This window comes from Orycteropus afer, unplaced genomic scaffold, assembly GCF_000298275.1.
Source record: "Orycteropus afer afer isolate SDZICR_OR568_19922 unplaced genomic scaffold, OryAfe1.0 scaffold00130, whole genome shotgun sequence".
In the NCBI taxonomy this organism is placed as follows: domain Eukaryota; kingdom Metazoa; phylum Chordata; class Mammalia; order Tubulidentata; family Orycteropodidae; genus Orycteropus; species Orycteropus afer.
Window position 1 is genome coordinate 8296221 of NW_006921717.1, and position 18883 is coordinate 8315103.

General features: G+C 54.4%; 1 protein-coding gene across 1 annotated transcript; it reads right to left on the reverse strand.

Moving 5' to 3' along the window:
- Positions 1 to 1881: 1881 nt before the first annotated feature.
- Positions 1882 to 17077, reverse strand: CD6 (CD6 molecule). Its single transcript, XM_007945020.1, has 14 exons — positions 17059 to 17077; positions 16885 to 16959; positions 16079 to 16168; positions 14824 to 15174; positions 13920 to 14231; positions 12673 to 12975; positions 10913 to 10969; positions 8437 to 8577; positions 8025 to 8120; positions 6406 to 6528; positions 3913 to 3984; positions 3424 to 3678; positions 3030 to 3137; positions 1882 to 1943 (listed from the first exon to the last, which is right to left on the reverse strand). Exons 1-14 carry the CDS (start codon positions 17075 to 17077, stop codon positions 1882 to 1884), a joined length of 2064 nt encoding a protein of 687 aa, XP_007943211.1.
- Positions 17078 to 18883: the final 1806 nt, after the last annotated feature.

An 18883-nucleotide genomic window follows, 5' to 3' on the forward strand; every position in this document is an offset into this window, starting at 1 on the left:
ACACAGCTGTCCTGTTAGTACACTAGCCCAGGGAGAGAGGGGCTTCGGGAACTCCCATGGTGCCAAGTGGGATGTGCACAGATGTGCACAGGAGTCTGACTTGGGGAACCTTGGCCAAGGAGGGTGTTTGCTGTTCTACTCATTCCTCTCCTGCTTACTCTGTGGGTAATGAACGCTGGTTGACCATGCCATTGGAACAGTGTCTGGTCTGTGCTCAGCTCTAGTCTTCACTAAGAACTTGTGAGTACAGTACAGTGGTAGTTAAGGTTGTGTGTCAACTTGGCTGGGCCTGGCTGAGTGGCTGGACAGCTGAATGTAGTATTCCCCATGAGGAGACTGGTCATCAACTCCATGGTGGACTCTACTGTGAGCAGCTGAGTAGCTGCCTTAGAGATGTGGTCTGCTTCCTGTATATAAGCAGAAGCCTTTGGGAACGGTCTCTGGCTGATAGCAGGCTTGAACCCTGCATGTAGCTGTGCCGTTGTTTAGCAGCCTGCCAGGCTCTGCTGACCTTGGGACTTTCAATGAACTTGAATTAATGGCCTGCCATGTGGTTTGGTAACATCGGGACTGTGCCTTTTTATTTGCCAACCTTAGGCTTGTCAGCCTCAGCAGCCAGCAGCTGTCTGAGTGAAGAAAAGCCTCCAGCTCCAGTGGCCCAGAAGCAGGAGGCAGAGCTGAAGCCCAAGGTTGAGGGATTTTCACCCAGCCCCTAGAGCCTGGCACTTTGAACTTTGACTCAAAGCCTCCAACTATAAGAGAATAAACTCTTGTTTTTTCAGCCATCCCATTTGTGGTATATTCTTGGCAGAGTGGCACTAGGGAACCAGAACAAGTACAGTGCAAAGAGCTTGCCACTCCACACTCCAGTTTCCTTCAGCAATTTGGTTTAATCTCAGGATATTCAGAACAGGACACCCGAGCCTGGCCCAGGCCTTGGGGCCTCTCTCTGGAGCCGGCCTGGACAGCAGGCCATGTTTGCAGCTCTGGGTGTCACACGGCACATTCATGGCATCCGTCAGGAGCCTCCCTTCCAGCCAAGGAGATGACGGGGACTCAGGGCTTAGTGCAGACTCTGGCCGCCTCCTGGCACACATCTCTGTGCTCCTGCCCCCAGTCCCCACCTCTGGGCTCTGTGAGGCACTGGGCTGGGCCATCCTTGTAACCCACAGAAAGCTCAGAATAAGGAGCAGTTGTCCAGGGAAATCAGAACTGGATTGTGCCTAGGTGGGCTGTCAGAATCTCTAGAGGCAGGGCCAGCCTCAGGTCCCAGCTCCTGGGTGGAGGCACACAGTTGTCCTGCTTGCTGCCACCTGGGTGCACCCAGGGAAGGTTGTACTGCCAGGCCAGGTGCAGTAGCCAATGTCGAGGACCGGGGTCAGCCCTGCCCCTCAGCATCCACCTGTCTGGTGACAACAGCACATGGGGCTTCCTTGAGCAGCACAGGGATAGGAATCCATCTCTGCCCTTCTCAGTACCTCTAGGCCCTGAGCTGTCTGAGACTCACGGAATCAAAGAACCAGACACCACGGATCAGAGGGGGTTCAACTGCTACATGTAAGCTGCTGAGAAGTGGCACCCATTCTGCTTGTTTGCTTCTTAGACAGAGAGCTCACTACCTCTCAGAGGCACCCTCCTTCTTGGGGCTGCTGTTTAGAGCCAAGGCAGGACTCTCCCAGCAGGTTCTGTCTGATGCAGAGAGGGCATGCTTGATGGAGATTGAGGGGTACAGCATGTGGAGTTTCCTTTCTTCTGTCCAAGGGAGGCCTCCTGACCCCGATCAAGCCCCTTGGGGGTTGGTCCGGGAGAAAGGGGTGGGCTGAGGGAGTGGATGGAGCAGGAGGCCTGTGTGGCCCTCTGGGAGCCCTGGCTAGGCTCAGTCTAGGCTGCTCCGATGTCATCATAGTCATCGTCTGTGGAGTCAGGCTGGGGACTGGGGGACCCTGTAGGACAGGGAGGCTCAGGTCATCCGCAGGCCCAGCCACTGCCTCTGCGGCCCATGGGACAGAGCTGAGCTAGCCCCTCCCCTGTGACGCTGCCCCAAACCACCTTCGCGTCTCACCCACTGCCAGCTCCTACTCTGGATGGTCAGCCATGAGGGCCGAGCCCTTGTCTATCCGGTTCACAGCTGTAGCCCCACACTGGCACAAGGCACATGATGAGCGACTGAATTCTGAGAGCCCTACTGCTATAACACTCTCCCCCAAGGGGCATCTGGCTGCTTCTGCTTGAATGCTTCCACTAACGGGGAACTCACTTCCTCTCAAAGCAGCCTATTCTATCTCTTTGAATCTTTCTTCATCCCACCCATATCCTCACCGTCTGTTTATTTATTTGTTTTTGGGTTGAGTGGTCTGCGTGTACATCTTGTTAACTATTGGGCTGAGAGCCAGCCCCTGGGGGTGCGTTTTTTCCCAGGGGCAGAATGTATTCCAGGGCCATAATATTGGGGGGTCTCACCAGATTTAATCTGACCAGTAATTGTGGTCATTATTGAGTGTTTGGATTTTGTTCTACATTTTCCCTCCCACCCTATCCAGGATCTCCAGAGTTGATCCTTTCCTGAGTGGTTGGCATTGGTAGCTGGGCACCATCTAGTACTTTTATGTATTTTGTTGTGCCAATTGAGTCTGGTGCCCCCCAGTACTATGGTCCTGAGACGGTAGATCTATTGGATCTCTGTCTCACAGTGTCTGGCTGTCTGTGAGGGATTACTCTGTGTCTCTCTTCTATTGTTTCTGTAAGGACTGCAGGTATTTTGTATTACTGGTGTCTGTGCAAGATTAGCCTCAGCTGAATCTATCCTTGGTCTAGAGTATACTTCTGTTCACTAACCCCCATCTGATCATCTCAGGTGTTTATGTGCCTGCTTTTATTTACTTATTTTAAATAAAAATCCCTTTCCCTCTCTTCCTTTCCCTGTCCATCCCTTGGGCTGATCCAGCCAACCAATCCAGAGCTCCCTGACCCACCCACTCCCCAGCCCTCTCTGTTTCCCTCCCAGGGTCCCCGTGCCCAGCCTCTGGTACCTGGACACCCAGACTGCTCCACTGAGAGGGGCTGCGGTGGCGGCTGGAAGTTCTGGTACCACTCTCCACCGGACGAGGTGCTGGAGCTGTCACCAGCCGAGGTCCCTGCTGGAAACCCTGGAGATGGTTACCCTTTGCCTAGAGACAGCCACTCTTGCAAACTTCTCGAGGCCTGCCCAGCTCAGGGGACCCAAACCCTCGCTTGACAAACGAGGACACGAAGATCCAGAGGAGAGAGGAGACTGGGCCAGGCCGGTGGCTGCAGAGCTGAGACTAGAATCCAGAGCTCAGCCTGCTCCGGGGCTGGGGGGCTAGCTTTGTGCTCCCTCCAGCCAGGCTGGCTGCAGGGTGGGAGGCTGGGGGACACCTAGGAATCCTCCTGGGCCCAGCTTACCCGAAAGAATGGGCTGGGAGCCAGCCAGCTCCAAGTTGGGGGGCTGCTGCAGGAGGGGGCTCTCCTCTGAAGGAAAGCCTTGGGGGTTCCACGGAGGCGGCTTGCTCCTGGGGCTGTTGCAGTAATCCTCCCCAGAGGACGTGCTGGAGCTACTGTCATGCACTGGCTGCTGCTGAGGACCCGGGGAGGCGGGGTCTGCAACACAATATCCAGGGCTTTGCAGGTAGGACCGCGAGGCATGGATCCCTTCAAGTCCTGGGCCAGGAGCAGGAGAATGGTGAGGACAGAAGAAGCAACGCAGCAAGAGGGCTTTAAGTTAGACCTGAGGAAGAACTTACTACTGCCAATAGGAACTGCTCAAGATAGGAAGGACCTGTTGCAGAAGGCTGCTGCTGGTGCTCTTCACAGTGAGCTGAACTACTAAGTGCGGAGGCAGGGCTGGCATCCTAATGACCTCCCCACCCCCAGACTCCCCCCAACCTGACTCACCTTCCTCCAAGGGGGGCATCTGGAACCTGCTCCGCTGGATCTCCTCATCAGTAACTCGGTGCCGTTGGGAATCTGCAAGCAGAGGGGGTGATGGGGGAGGGGTGAAGGCTCAACCTCTATGTCTTGGGAATGGCCGTGGGGGCTGGGGGTCCTTGGGGCTTCAGAGGGTATGCCTGAGGCTGAACAGGGATGAGAGGAAAGTCGCAGGGGTGTGGCATTGCCATCGAATCCCAGGCGGACCACTAACCTCAGGACCGGGCAGACCCATCTCTACCTGAAACAAGCACAGGATGCCTGAGACAAGGGGGGATGCTGTGGCCAGAGACCCCATGTCCTGCAGCCCACCCCCAGATGCCCCTCCTGGTAGTCAGGGACATCAAGTGTCCTGGGTTCTCTCCCAGGCCCTGGCAGCTCTGGGCACGACAAGGACAGAAGTTTGTTCTTCAAGGGCAGAGGACAGATGGACAGAGGTCTTTGCATCACAGGCCCTGCGACACCCCAAGTTTCAGTCAGAGAAACTTAGATTCAGAGTCTTAAACATTTGAGTCAATCCTATCGACCTTTGGTGACACCAATTTTTAGTCTCAGTGGCACAGAATTTTGGACTGTTAGGGTCTTTTTGAAATGGAACTGGTGGTGTAGTGCATAAGGCATTTGGCTGCTAACCAGAAGGGCAATGGTTCGAACCCAGCAGTCACTCCACGGCAATCTACTTCTGTAAAGATTTACAGCCTTGGAAACCCCCCGAGGGTTGCTATGAGTCGGAACTGACTCAATGGCAGTGACAGGGTCTTTTGAATCATACACATTTGGGGTCAGAATTCTCAAGACACCTCATCCCCGTGGCTCCCAAAGACTGGTCCCTGGACCAGCTGAGGTAGGACCATCTGTATCCTACCCCTTGAGGCCCTGGTTCATTAGCTGCTCCCCACCAGCCATCCTCCCCTCCCTCTCTCCTAGAAGGCGGTGGTAGTTAAGACTGTGTGTCCACCTGGCTGGGCCTGGTTGAGTGGCTGGGCAGCTGGACGCAGTCATTCCCCATGGTGACATTGGCAATTTACTCCATAGTGGAATCTACTGGAGCAGCTAAGTAGCTGCCTTAGTGATGTGGTCTTCTTCCCGTATATAAGAAGCAGCTTTGAGGAAGGTCTCCAGCCTTTTGGCACGTTTGAACCCTGCATGTAGTCAAGTTGTTGTTCATCTGCCTGCCATGCCCTGCCGATCTTGGGACTTTTTCTGGACTTGAATTAGTGGTTTGGTAACATTGAGACTTGCCTTTTCACTTGTCAACCCTGGGTTTGTCAGCTTCAGCAGCCAGCAGCTGCCTGAACAGACACTTCCAGCTTCAGTGGGCTGAGACCAAGAGGCAGAGCTGAAGCCCAAGGTTGAGGGGCTTTCACCCAGCCCCTAGAGCCTGGAACTTTGAACTCAGATTTCTAGCCTCCAGAAAACCATAAGAGAATAGACTCCTGTTTGTTAAAGCCATCCCATTTGTGGTATATTCCTGTCAGAGTGGCACTGGGGAACCAGAACAGAGACCACAGCTCTCCAGGATGGAGGCTGTTTTCCTGACTCTCTTGCAGCTAGTGTGTTTGTGGTCTGGCTAATGGCACGTTAGTGGAAGTGATGTGAGCATCTCGGGGGTCCTGCCTTGGGGTAGGGGATGCCTCTCCCCCAGCTCCACTGAGTAGGGTGCAGATATGGTGCTGAGCCTTCCTGGATCATGAGGATGAGGGACTGCAGAGGAGGAAAAAGGGGAAGCTGAGGCCCCTGCCGCTTCTCAGGTCACCTGAGGCCTGCCACACACAGCCAACCTCTCATCCTAAGTTATCCAGCAGGTGTGGACTGGGGCTCAGGAATCGGAACTGCTGACACCCTCCCACATGATTCTGCCAGTGAAGTCTCTGGTCTGGTCCAACCTCCCAGCACGGCCTGGCCTGGCCTTAAGCACTGTCTTTCCTCTTTCTGCCCCTGCTCCCTGACCCCAGCAGCAGACCAAAGAGTTGGACAAGCCGTGTAATAGGTGAGAGCTGGGGTCACAGTGGAGGATGGCGAGAGGAAGGCAGAGACGGGGTCAGACAGTGCAGAAGGAGCTGCTGAAGGAATATGAATGAGCAAGAAGCCATCAGAACTGCGTCCCCTGCCTGGGCTCCCTCCTGTCTCACACCGATGCAGCCACCATCTGGTGAACGCTGGGGGCCTGGGTATGGTCTGAGGACCCCACCTGGCCAGAGACCAACATGGGGGAGAAGGAGGTCAGAGCGGAAACGGGAAGGAAACTTCAGCCGATGGAGCCGCCCCTTGGAACCCCTCGGGCCAAGGTCACAAAGCAGTTTGAAAACTTCTGTGCAGGACCATGGACAGTCAATCCACTGGGTAAGAAGGGGACTCTGGCCACGCCTTGGAGGAGTCACCAGGCAGAAGCCACGGAAGGTGCCCTGGCCAGCTGGGTGAGCTCCCTGGGGTGATGGGTCATGTCCCTCAGGCACTCACTGTAGAAGGTGGTCAGGGCCACGGGAGGCTGGGCGCTGAAGTCATAGTGCTCATAGTCCGAGTCGGAGCTGGAGTCCGAGTCCTGAGCGGGTGGTGCCCGGACCTGGATGGGCAGCTTGGGAACTGGGAAGAGAGCAGAGTGAGGGTATGGCAAAACGGCGGGCAGAAAGGACAGGGTGGGAGAAAGAGAACATGCTTGGTGGGAAGGAGGCAGAGAGGCAGGGTGAACACTATCCAGCCTGGATTCCCAACCCCTCTCCCTACTCCACCGCAAATATGGGGACTCCCTTAACACTTGTCTGTGTAACAAACACTTATACAGCACTCAGTACATGCTAGGCACTATTTGAACATTTATAAAGAGTAAAAATTATTTCGGAGCTCTGGTAGCATAGTGCCTAAGGCACTTGACTGCTAACCAGAAGGCTGGCAATTCAAACCCACCAGCCACTCCTCGGAAGGAAGATGGGACAATCTACTTCCGTGGAGATACCGCCTCAGGAATCCAAGGAGGGGTCGCTATGAGTCGGGTCCAACTCGACAACACAACAACAACAACAAAAATTGTTTCATCCTCACACTCACTCCATGATGGAGGTCCATTAGTATTCCCACAGAGAGGCTGACCACCTTGCCCAGAGCAGCAGGCAGTCTGGCTCTTCACCTCTATATGGTGTTTCCAAGTGAGCACACCTGGCCTTGTCCCTGGCACTGTGTTCATATTGTCTGCTGCGTATATGAACACTATGTACAGAGTATTCCTAATATTTGGCTGAGTTTTGTATTGGTTTTCATGCCACTGAACTCTTCCTCGTAGAAATGATTTAATATAATACAATGTCATTAACCTTGACTGGCTAGGCAAGAGTTTTAAGAGGTATAAATTTAGATATTTACTCATTTTTTTTTATTCAGAAAATACGAAATAGAATTATGTTCCAGGAAAATCTTAATGGGGGTCTGCCAGGGAGGCTGATTAATGTGGGCTGTTGAAGCCACAAACTGGTGCTCTGGTGGTGTAGTGCTTAAGGCTGTTGCTGTTGTTATGTGCCATTGAGTCAGACCCAAACTATAGCGACCCCTCCTTGGGTTTCCGAGGCAGTGTCCCTATGGAAGTAGATTGCCCCATCTTCCTTCCGAGAGTGGCTGGTGGATTTGAACCGCCAGCCTTCTGGTTAGCAGTCAAGTGCCTTAGGCACTATGCTACCAGAGCTCCCGTGCTTAAAGCCACTCCATAGAAGAAAGATGAGGTGGTCTGCTTCTGTAGGATTTACATCCTTGGAAACGCAGTGGGAGTCACTATGAGTCAGAATCAACTCGATAGCAGTGAGTTTTGAGTAAGACTTTCCTCTGAGAACTAAGATCCAAAAAACTCTTGGCCTACATTGGTCCATAATTGGGAAGCAAATCCCAGGATGAATGAACTGGAAGTACCATCTGCCCATTAAGGCCCAGAGAGGGTGCTGGACCTTCTCAAGGTCCCACAGCTGCTAGTGGGCCAGCTCGGGCCTTGTGTCCAGCTGGGGCACTGTTCTGATTCAAGTAGTACTAACTCTCCAGAAGGCATGCCTTCGTGTCCTCCCCAGCCAGCCCCACCACCAGGATGGGTACCATCCTACCTTCTTTGGGGATGGTGATGGGGACATCTTGATAGCTATTAATCCCTGCTGGGGTGGTGGCGGATAGGTGCTGGTGGTTCACCGTGACAGGGAGGGCTGAGGGAGGGGAGGCAGAGCATCCACAAGTCATTACAAGTCCTTTTTCGCCCCCCCCCCCAGTCTACCTGGGTCTGTTCTCACTTCAACACCTCCCAGCCTCCACACACGTATCCTGGTCCTCTCTGGTAGGCCCACCTCTGCAGAGCATGCTGGGAGAATCCTCCACCTCAGGAGATGCTCTCAGGAGCCACACTGGGTGGGCGCGTTGCTGAGCTTCCCCCAAATGCTCATAGTCCTCGGGGACAGCTGCACCTCAGGCCTGCTTCTTCCTGTCCCTAGACCTGTCCCCTGGCTCCCAGAACTCTGCACTTACCGTATTTTCCTTTCATTTTCAAGAGGATGAAGACTATGAAAATGAAGGAGGCCAGGAGGAGGATTCCCAGGATGATGCAGAAGATGAGGAGGATTAGCTCCTGAGATTCCTTGTCCTCCGTTCTCACTGTCACAGAAGGTTCTGGAAGCAAGAGCCCCAACTCAAGGAGAAAGCAGAATGCCCTTCCGACCGCTCCGTCCCCTCCACAGCTGACCCACTTCTCTTTCTCACCCTTCCCTTCCTTTTGTCAATCTTGGCCATCTGCTTTTAAGTATCTGGTATACAGCTGGTGCTCTATAAATCATACTGAGTGAACGTGTAATTGACTGAGCGTGTATTGCCTGACACATTCCTCTGACCACCAGCCTACAGGGCCCACTCTCCTCTCTTGTCCTCAAGTTCCATTATTCAAGTACCATGGAGTCTTCATTCAATGGACGATTACAGAATGCACACTGGACTCCGGGGATACGAATATGGCAACATTGTCCCAGGCCTTTTGGGGCCGTGTCTCATGGGGAGGCTGGCAAGCAGACCTCAACCCATTATGGGGGTGATGAGGATATGGAGAGGGACCTTGGGAGGCAAGAAACCCAATGAGGGCTACTAATGCTCTAGGTGGGAGGATCGAGGCTGGCTTTCCAGAGAAGGTGACTCCAAGCCACCCTCTGCAGGGAAGAGACCATGAGGAGAACGAGATCCATCCGTCCATTCCGTGCTTACTGACCCTCCCAGCAGGCACTGCTCTACCTCTGCTCTGCTGGGTCTCCTGCCCTCCCCTCTCCCATCTCTGCTTAAAAGAACCAGAAGAATGCGAATGGAAGGAGGCTGCCATAGTGCACTCGGGGCCCTCCCTCACTGGACAATTCAGGAGACGCCTCCTGCTTAGCTTGAAAGGTAGGGACAGGTCAGGACGGGGTGAGGGGTGGGAGCAGTGTCTGATGGCCTTGGTGACCACCACCTCCCTTGCCTCTCTTTCCTCCTCCCCCTCTTTCCACCTGGATTTAGCTGCAGCACTGAAAGGTGTGTCAGGGAGAGGCGGGGCTGCTAGGCGAAGGGGAGACCAGTGGAATGAGGGCCCAGAGGGGCTGGGCTGTGGAAAGGGCTGATGCACCAAGGGCTGAGTCCCTTGGGTCCCTGGAGACTGGGTCTCTCTTTGCTCCTGTGACGTCTCATGACTCCCCCACCCAGACTTGAGGGAAAAAGTAGGTACCGAGGTGGTGTGAACGGGCATGTTTGTGCAGGGATGTCAGGCAGAGAGGCTGGCAGAAGTCACTCTATAGCCTGCACCAACTCCCAGCATTTGACCCCCTGCCATGCCCTCAGACAGTGCCAGGCTGCCGCACTCAGAGAGTGCTCTTCCCCCTCCCACCCTCCGAAGGCCCCGGCCCACCCTCCTCTATAGAGTGTCTGAGGAAGGTAAGAGGGAGCCAGGAGGCAGGAGAAGGGCATACAGCTCCATGAAGTGGGCCAATCTGGGAGTACTTTGGGCCTGCCAAGGTGACCTCAGGGTCTGGGGGAGGGACCAAGGGGCTCTATGCCTGGACTACATCATAGGAACAGGTGACACTCAGACAGTGCTTATCATGCACAAAGCTCTAGCCTATGCACCTTATAAAAATGAACTCATTCTCAGTGCTTAGCTTCTGTTGGGGGATCATGGCATACATAATTTGGGAAGAGAAAAGGGTGATGGTTAGACTACATGAAAAACATAATTCACGTCACTGAACTGTATGTGTGAAGATTGTTGAACTATCAAATGCTTTGTTACATTTATATTTTCCATAATAAAGTAATTAACTCACTGAAGCCTCACAGTACATCCAGGAGGGAGGTTTATTTATAGGCTGAGGCTCAGAGAGGTTCTGAGCACCCAACACTACATAGCTATCAAGTGTCAGGGCTGAGATTTGAACCCAGGGAGTCTGCCTTGGTGCCAGCCTCACTGCACAGGCCTGGTGGATGGATGGACCAGGCATGATACAGAGCTCAGAGCCTCAGATGGGATTCCAGACTGGCCTTGCCCTCCCTCTCTGAGCCAACCTCCTCCTCTGTATAAGGGTTACCATGACAGTCCCCCTCCCCATTGGGCTGCTGGGAGGATTAAAGGGCTGGAAAACAATGGCTATAAAGCCTGGAACATTCTAACTACCCTGGCTCTTGTCCTTGGCCCCCACCACTCCTGGGCCAGGGTCACCCCCAGCTCCCAAGGCGAGATCAAAGGAGCTCTATCCTCCTACCCTACAGGAGCGTGGGGAAAAAGTCAGGTCTCTGTGAGTTAGGGGGCTGATGTGGGGGATGGAGGGTGGTAAGAGTGCAAGCCCCCCTCAAGGTAAATCTGGAGATGGGGGTTAGGGGGACAGGCCAGCAGGTCCCTCCTAAGCAGACACACACACTCTGTCTCTCTCTCTCTCTCTCTCTCACACACACACACACACACACCCTGAGAGGCTGCAGAGTTAGCCACACTCACCTGCAGTGACCGGCTGAAGACTAGAGGAGACTTCAGGAGAGGACAGATTGCGGAAACCTGTCAGAAAGCAGTGCTCATTAACATAACACATACTGACTGAGCACCTACTGTGTGCCAGGCCTAGAAACTGAACACGACAGACAGGCGTCCTAGGACTGGGGGTGAGTGCCCATCTGGGGGACATGGCTAAAGAGATCCCAGCTCCCCGCTGGATTAAATAGTGGGAAAATTCTTTGGTTAAACTAAAGGGGTTAATGGGTGGTGCAAACAGTTAACACTTGGGTGCTGATCAAAAGGTTGGCAGTTTGAGTCAACCCAGAGGCACCCTGAAGAAAGGCCTGGCCACCTCCTGAAAATCAGCCTCTGAGCAGCCCACGGAGCACAGCTCTGCTCTGACACACGTGGGGTCACCATGGGTCAGAAGGACTCCAGGGCAGCTGGCTGCTGGTTTGTATAATCTGCTCCAGACCACACATCCCCTTCCCACTCAGTCTGGAGGTCCTCGCCACTGTCATAGTCAGCATTCCCACTTGACAGGTAAGGGAGGGAGCATCCAGAGGTCTCCTGCAAGGACAGGCTGATTTCCCAGCAGCCCTGGGAGGGGCCAGTATCAAAACCCTTGCATCCAGGATACTGAAGCCCGGGGGGAGGTTGACGGGCTGTTCACAGCCGCCCATCTGGTAAACCACAGTGCCGGCCTTCGTAACCAGGAGTCTGAATTCACAGTGTGTTTTCCAAACTGTGTTTCTTCACGTCTAACGCTCGCTTTGGCACACCTCTGAAATCAAGACGAGCATTGCAACTGACATGTCTCAAGAGCTGTTGTGGGAAGCATTTTTTTTTTTTCTTTTTTCTTTCTTCATGGTACATAAAACAGTGCTGTGACTTATAATCAATGCTATCTCAGATTCAGTGAAATACGGTAAAATGCACACCACAGAGTAGGTGGGAGGCTTACTGAGAATACAATATGCTGAGTGCTTGCTGGCACGTTAGGGGTTCCAGATGTGGTACCTGGTATTAGTGGTAGTCTCCCCTAATATTAGTTTTAACATGATATTTTAATTTAATATTCTTGCAAGCCTGGGGAGAGCACATTGGTTTTATCTCCCAAGCCAATGCCAGTCAGGAAGGACCACTGCTGAACGTACCGTGGTTATTGTTGTCTGCCATCAAATCAGGCAGTGTCTTTTGTTGCCATGCCAACTCAGGCTGACCCCATGCCCAGCAGAGTGAAATGCTGCCTGCCCTTGCAAGGTTCCCAGGGTCAGCTGTGGATCAGGTTGTTGTAATCAACAGGGTTTCATTAGCTGATTTTCAAAAGTGGTTCACCAGGCCTTTCTTCCTACTTCTTCTTAATCTGAAAGCTCTGCTGAAACCTGTCCAGTGGCCTAGCAACACAGCAGCTTCTGTGACAGACGGGTGGTGGCTGTGTGTGGTTGCATTGGCTGGGAATTGATCCTGGGTCTCCCGCATGGGAAGTGAGAATTCTGCCACTGAACCACCACTGACCCCACTTAGCATATAATAATGCCTTAATAAATATTGGGTTCATGATTCTCGGGCTGAGTCAAGGATCTGTGGAAAAGAGTGCCCTGATCAATTAGTAATGTCTGCCTGGGCATGGTAAGGGCAGTGGTGCCTCTTATGCCAGTATTTGTCATGCCTGATCTAGTCCACGCCCTGGTCCTTGGGCTGCAACTTCTTAGGACATGGGTCTTAGGGCTCTAAGGAGGGGGTGGGGTGGGAGAGGGCGATACCTGAGCAGAGGACCCTGGCCGCCAGCGACTGGCTACAGAGATTGGAGTTGTTGAACCGCCAGGAGCAGTCGGAGAGGGTGGGCTCCTCTCCTGTGCAGGAGTAGTACATCCTGCCCGGCAAGGAGTGGGGCAGCCCTTTGGGCACTCTGTCCAGGATCCCACAGCCCAAGGCCCGGCAGAGGACCATGGCCTCTGGTGAGTACCACTCACTGTCACACACCGTGTTCCAGACCCCACGGTAGTAGACCTCCACCTGCCCCTCACAGGGGTCCGTGCCCCCTGTCAGACGCCAAGACTGGTGCTCTGCGGGGGTGCAGAAACGTGGGGGACAGGTCAGGATCCTTTTGGTTGAAACCAGCCCCCCAGGCTAGACCTATCTATGCAGGGCCCCCACCCCAGCCAATCAGTCTCCATTTCCCACATACTCTCCCTCTCACATCCACATCTCTCTCATCCTCCCTGTACACTCTGACCTTGTGTCCTGCCCCATTCTTCTTGTTGTGTGTTGTCAAGTCGATTCCGACTTGTAGTGTCTCTGTAGGCCAGAGCAGAACTGCCCCATAGAGTTCCCTAGGCTGTCATCTTTGACGGAGCAAATCACTGGGTCTTTTCTCCCACAGAGCTGCTGGTGGGTTTAAACCACCCACCTTTCGGTTGTCAGTGGAGCGCTTAACTACTGTGCCACCAGGGCTCCTTCTCCATACCCCAGAGCCTTGCTTCTCAAAGTGCGGTCCATGGACCAGCAGCATCAATGTTGCCTGGGATCTTGTTAGACATGCAGAATCCCCAAGCACTGCCCTAGACTTGGCGAATCAGAATCTGTGTTCTAACAGGAGCCCGGCGATTCCTGGGCAGATGAGGACAAGGATTGAGTGGAGCAGAGCCTCACTGGGCCGCATCCGGACAGCTTCAAGGGCCTCCCTGCCTCCACTCTCCCCTGCACTTCTGGCTCTGGATCACGTGACCAAACCCCTCTAAGGAAGAGTCATACGTGCAGTGTCTCCCTCTCCAGGGGGTACAATGGGGCTTACCCCTCCTCTCTGGATTGCCAGTGCCCCTAAATTTGACCTGATCTAGGGCATTTCCCACTTCTCTCCTGAGTATTTTTGCCCAGGTCTCCTCTCCCCTCCTGACGGTGCCTGCCAGCGGCAGCGTCCATCTCCCCAGCACTACCCCCCGCCTGGTGTGCAGTAGGCCCTCCGTAAGTGTTTATGGATGACCTCGGTTCTGCCATACAGCCCACTGACCTGAGCACACCACGCCTGCGTCCTCTTTGTGGCCACAGTAGCGGTCTCCAGGCAGCCCAGGACAGTCCCACAGGTAGGCTTCCGACCCGGAGCAGTTCACCTGGTCCCGGTGGATGGGCCCTTGGCCGGGGTCGAAGTGCAAGCCAGGAAGGGCCTGGACCGCCCAGCCGCAGCCCAGTTGCCGGCACACCACGTGGGCGTCCTCTAGGTCCCACGTGTCGTCGCACACCGAGCCCCACTCTCCGCGCTCCAGCATCTCCACGCGGCCCGCGCATCTGCCGCCACCGTCCCTCAGCCGCAGTGCACGGTCCTCTGAGGGTGGGCGTGGGTGCCCCAGGGGAAGTGTTTTGTGGGTGGTGGGGCCGAAGGGAGGAAGGGAAGGGGTGGAGGAGGGGGTGATGCGTAGTGGGCGGGTTGCGGGTAGGGCTGTGGACCCAATGAGAGGGGCTGGTGACCTGGTGGGCGGGACTGGAGGCCCTGGTGGGCGGGGCCTGGAGACCTGGTCTAGGGTCAAGGGAGGGACTGTGCTAGAGGTCCCAGGAAACCTGTCGTCGGTGGGGAAAGGGGCGGTGATAGAGATGGAGAGGGCAGTGGGCAGAGATAGAGACCCAGTTAGGATTGGAGACTCAAGCAGTCAGGTTGGGGACAGAGTGTCCCATCTGTATTTGTAGGTGGGGGAGGAGTCTGAGGGCCCAATCTGAGGAAATGGGAGATCCAATGGCTGCAGCCCCCTGGGGTGGGAACCTGTGGTGCTGGCGTTTGGGGGCGCGGGGAACTGGAGGTCAGCGGGTGAGCCTCGGGCCCACTGGCGAGTGCTGGGGGCAGGAGTGAGGGGCAGTGGCTGAAGGCCTGGGGGGTGGGGCGAGCAGGCACCCTACAGCGGGCCGGAGGGGTTCACTCCTACCTGCACAGGTGACCTGGGCCACTCTCTCATCGCTGCTACACGCGTCGCCCTGCACCTCGCAGAACTGCCAGTCGGCTTGGTGGCACAGGATGGCGGGTGCGAAGGCCTGGGTGGCGTTCCAGGCCTCGCTGGCGTTCCCGGCGGCGGCCCCGGGAGGTGGTTCCCCGGGCGTCGGGGCGGCCTGGGTGGACATCTGTGCCCCGCCGCAGCCCAGGGCGTGGCACACGGCCTCCGCGGCGCGGTTGTCCCACAGCGCCCCGCACACTGGCTCCCAGGCTGTCCGGAGCCAGACCTCCACAGTCCCGCCACAGCGGCTGCTTCCGTTCACCAGGCGCACCCCGAGTCTCTCCCCTGCAGGCATCACACGCAGGCTGAGGCCTCAGAGGACTGTGACTCTGCCCATTCCAGGGGCAGGGCCGGCAGCAGTCCAGGCTCACCACTAACCCGCTGTGTGACCTCGAACAATGCCCTACCCATCTCCGGACCCCAGCCTCCCCCTCTGCAAAATGGGGCTGCCGGCTCACCTCAGAACCTCTTTGAGGCCTTGCCTTCTGGTTCTCCTTAGAGTCAAGAGAAGGTGAGGCTCTGAGGTGGCCTTGGAGGTTAGGGTGACTTAGGCTTGGAGTGACAGTCTCCACAAACCCTCCTCTGCCCCTGCCTCCAAGGGGACCCCCTGATGAAATTAGAGCAAAGTTATAGGTTTGGGGGCCTTGGCCACAGTGGACACTGCTTTCCCTGAGGGTTCCACACAGAGGTAGCCAGGTGTCCTAGGACCCTGGAGGGCGTCCCTGAAAGACGCTGGGATGGGGACTATTTCATTGATAGAGGTCCTTCCTTCCCCAGAGCCCCACATTGGGGAACTACCTGCCCATTTTTGCCCAGGGTTGCACCCCCAACAGCTTTGCAGGGTCAGTGCTTAATACTTATCTGTAGAGTAAATAAAAAACCACCTGGTGAACCCCACCCCCTCCTACAAACGGTTCTTTAGTTTGCTCTTAACCAACCCCCTTAAAGTATTCTCTGAATATCTTGCTCAGGGGTTTGTCTTCTCATCAGGCCTCTCAGAGATGAATTCTAAGATCTCAGAGTGACTCTAATGGGGGTTCAGGCATTATGTCAGGAAGCAGAAGTGTTGTCTGAAGCCAGGACCTTACCTGGTACCTAAAAGTCTGCTTCCTTTTCCCATCACCCTGGGTGCCACCTACTTGATCTGGAAAAGCCTCTTGTGGACCCCCCAGAATGACTGCTTCCTCACCTGGCTCCGAGGGCTCGCTCTCTGCACGGCTGGTGTTGAGCTGGTCGGGCTGCGCTGGAGTCGAGGGACCTGAAATTGACCAGCAGCAGCCTGTGGGTGAGTGAGCTCAGGCTCGGGAGGGCACAGAGCCCCCAAGATGGCAGGGCAGTTTCCAGAGCCCACTGTGACTGTAGAGACCTGTGGAAACACTCCATCCTGGGCCTTGGGTGCGTTTTCCTCTTTCCAGAGTAGGAAGAATTCTCCAGCTTTGCAGTTGCAGCCTTCTCTGCGTCTATCAACTGCTAGCATGTGCTCAGAAATCAGAATAGATCAAGGAAGGATGCTGTGGGCTTCAGGGGTCAGAAACCTCTTCTTGGCTGTGTGACCATGGGCAGGTTACTTAACCTTTCTGTGCCAGAGTCCCCATTTGTTGGCAGTAACACTTAGGAAAGTATTGTGAGGTTAAAATGAGAAAATAACTATAAAATACCTGACATACAGAAGAAACTCAGAAATGGTAGTTGTTTTTAGGGAAAACAATTCTGTTTAGAGAATCTGTCTGAGAATTTCATATCGAACTTTAGGATAACCAGAGCATCGTGGGTTGGGAACCATTAAATTACAAAGTGCTTTCAGACACTGAAAAGGTGTCATCTGCTGAGGTGCTTATCACGTGCCAGGCCTTTGCACAGATTATTCTATTTGCCTTCAGTATCGCAGTGAGCAGTCCCATCTAACAGATTAGGAAACAGAGGCCCTAAGAGTGGAAAATGATTGCCTGTGTCAGATAATTTGTCCTTCCACAGCACTCTGCCCCGGAGGCTAACCTGTTTGGATAAACTCAATGGCTTCCTGGGCCCTTTGGCTTCCCTTGGGTTCAGCCAGTAGGAACTTCAGCAGAGCTAGGAACAGGGAGAGTGAATTGGGGGTGTTTATTCCTTTGGCTCCCTTCCTGTGAGGTCCCATGGCAGGCTGTGTCCATCCTGTGAAGGCCACCACACCTCGCAAGGTGGCCAACATGCTCATGACTGTCTCCTTCTGGGTCCCATTGACCACTCCCTGTCCTTGTCTCCTTGGGCCCTGTGTGGTAACAGCTCAGGGTCTCCCAGCCCCTGCTGGCTACAGCAGCTTTTATACATAGTCCCTTCATAAGCAAGCCCCCTTCACACCCTCCTACTATGAGTGTGCTGCCTGTATCCTGTCGGGACGTTGACTGGTGCATCACCTGAGGCCGCCCAGCCAGCAGGTAGCAGATCCAGGGTTTGAACCACTCTGGGTCAGGATGTACTGATTGCCAGAAGGCCAGAGGGAGACTGTGGCAGGGACCGTGTGCTCAGAGACCAGCCCCTCCACATTCCCCAGCCTCTCCTGCAGTTAGGTTGACTCCACTGAAGTCTGGGCAGAAGGACGTGTGCCCTTCCGGACCAAGGCAATTCCTTAAGAACCAGTGAGTCTCCTCCATCTCTTTTTGCCCTGCTATAGTGATGTTTGCTTAGTGCTCTGGTGGTGTAGTGTGTAAGGCATTTGACTGCTAACCAGAAGGTTGGAGGTTCAAACCTACCAGTCACTCCACGGAAGGAGGACTGGGCAATCTACTTCCATAAAGATTCACCTCGGAAACCCAAAGGGGGTCACTATGAATCAGAATTGACTCTGTGGCAGTGAGTTTGGTTTCTGGTTTTATAGCGATGTTTGGAGTCCCTGGGCGGTGTGAAGGTTAATGCATTTGGCTGCAAGTCGAAAAGGTGGCAGTCCAAGTGCTACCTTGGAAAACAGGCCTGGCAGTCTGCTTCTGAGAAGTCGGCCATTGAAACCTCTGTGGGGCACAGTCCGACTCTGACACACGTGCGGTCACCACAAAGCAGTCAGCTGGGCGGCAACTGGTGTGTTTTGCTAACGATGTTAGAGGCTGTAAGATGGAAGGGGTGTCGACCTACCGGGATTTTGTGTGTGTAGAAGTAAACCTTTTTTTGTGAAGCATGAGGGTCTTGGGGGGCACTTGTTACCACAGTCTGGCCTGACTGATACAGAGGCTGAAGACTGAGTCACAGCTGCTTCGTGTTCTCAGAGCTTCGCCTGGGAAGACTCACAGACTCACATCCAGATAAGGGTGTGTGCACGCACACACCTGCACACACATACACACACATGCAGGTGTACAGTCCTCCTACAGGCACCTGCCTAGGCCCCCCATCACTTGGACAGAAAGCAGTCAGCTGTTCCCGGCACATCCTCACTGACTCGCTGGTTGGCTACCCAGCCTGACCCTGAAGGGGCGATGACTCAGAATTCAGAGCACAAACTCCAAGGCCATGTAACAGTCAGAGAGGGAATTCAGACACCCACAAGCTAGGGTTTCATAGCCCTGGTTCCCACAGCAACGGTACCCGCGCTCAGTGCAGTTTTCAATATTTCCATGTGTGTCTGGAGGACAGACTGGGCGGCTGGCCGCTGTGTGTATGTGAGGGATTGTGTGCAATTGTGTGTACGGCCATGTGTGTGAGTGTGATTGTGTGTGTGACCTTTGTGTGTAAAACTGCATGTGAGTGTGACTGCATGTGAGTGTGACTGCATGTGACTGACTTGTGTGGGTGACTGTATGATTGCGTGTGACCATGTGTGGGTGTGGCTGTGTGCAACTGTGTGTGATTGTATGTGACTGTGTTTATGTGTATGACCATGTGTGAGTGTGACTGTGTGGGTGTGACTGTATGATTGTGCATGACTATGTGAATGGAATTGTGTGTATGTGTAATTGCAGGTGAGTGTGGCTGTGTGTGAGTGTGACTTGTGTGGATGTGACTGTGAGCATGATTGTGTGTGACC

Bases quoted from the DNA above. Each gene is read 5' to 3' on its own strand.
- CD6 (XM_007945020.1), bottom strand. The intron at 10,970-12,672 runs GTATCGCCCTCT...GCTTTCTGACAG, and splicing joins GGCCAGGGTCCTCTGCTCAG to GTTTCCGCAATCTGTCCTCT. The intron at 3,985-6,405 runs GTGAGTGCCTGA...CTCTGCTTGCAG, and splicing joins GGCCCTGACCACCTTCTACA to ATTCCCAACGGCACCGAGTT.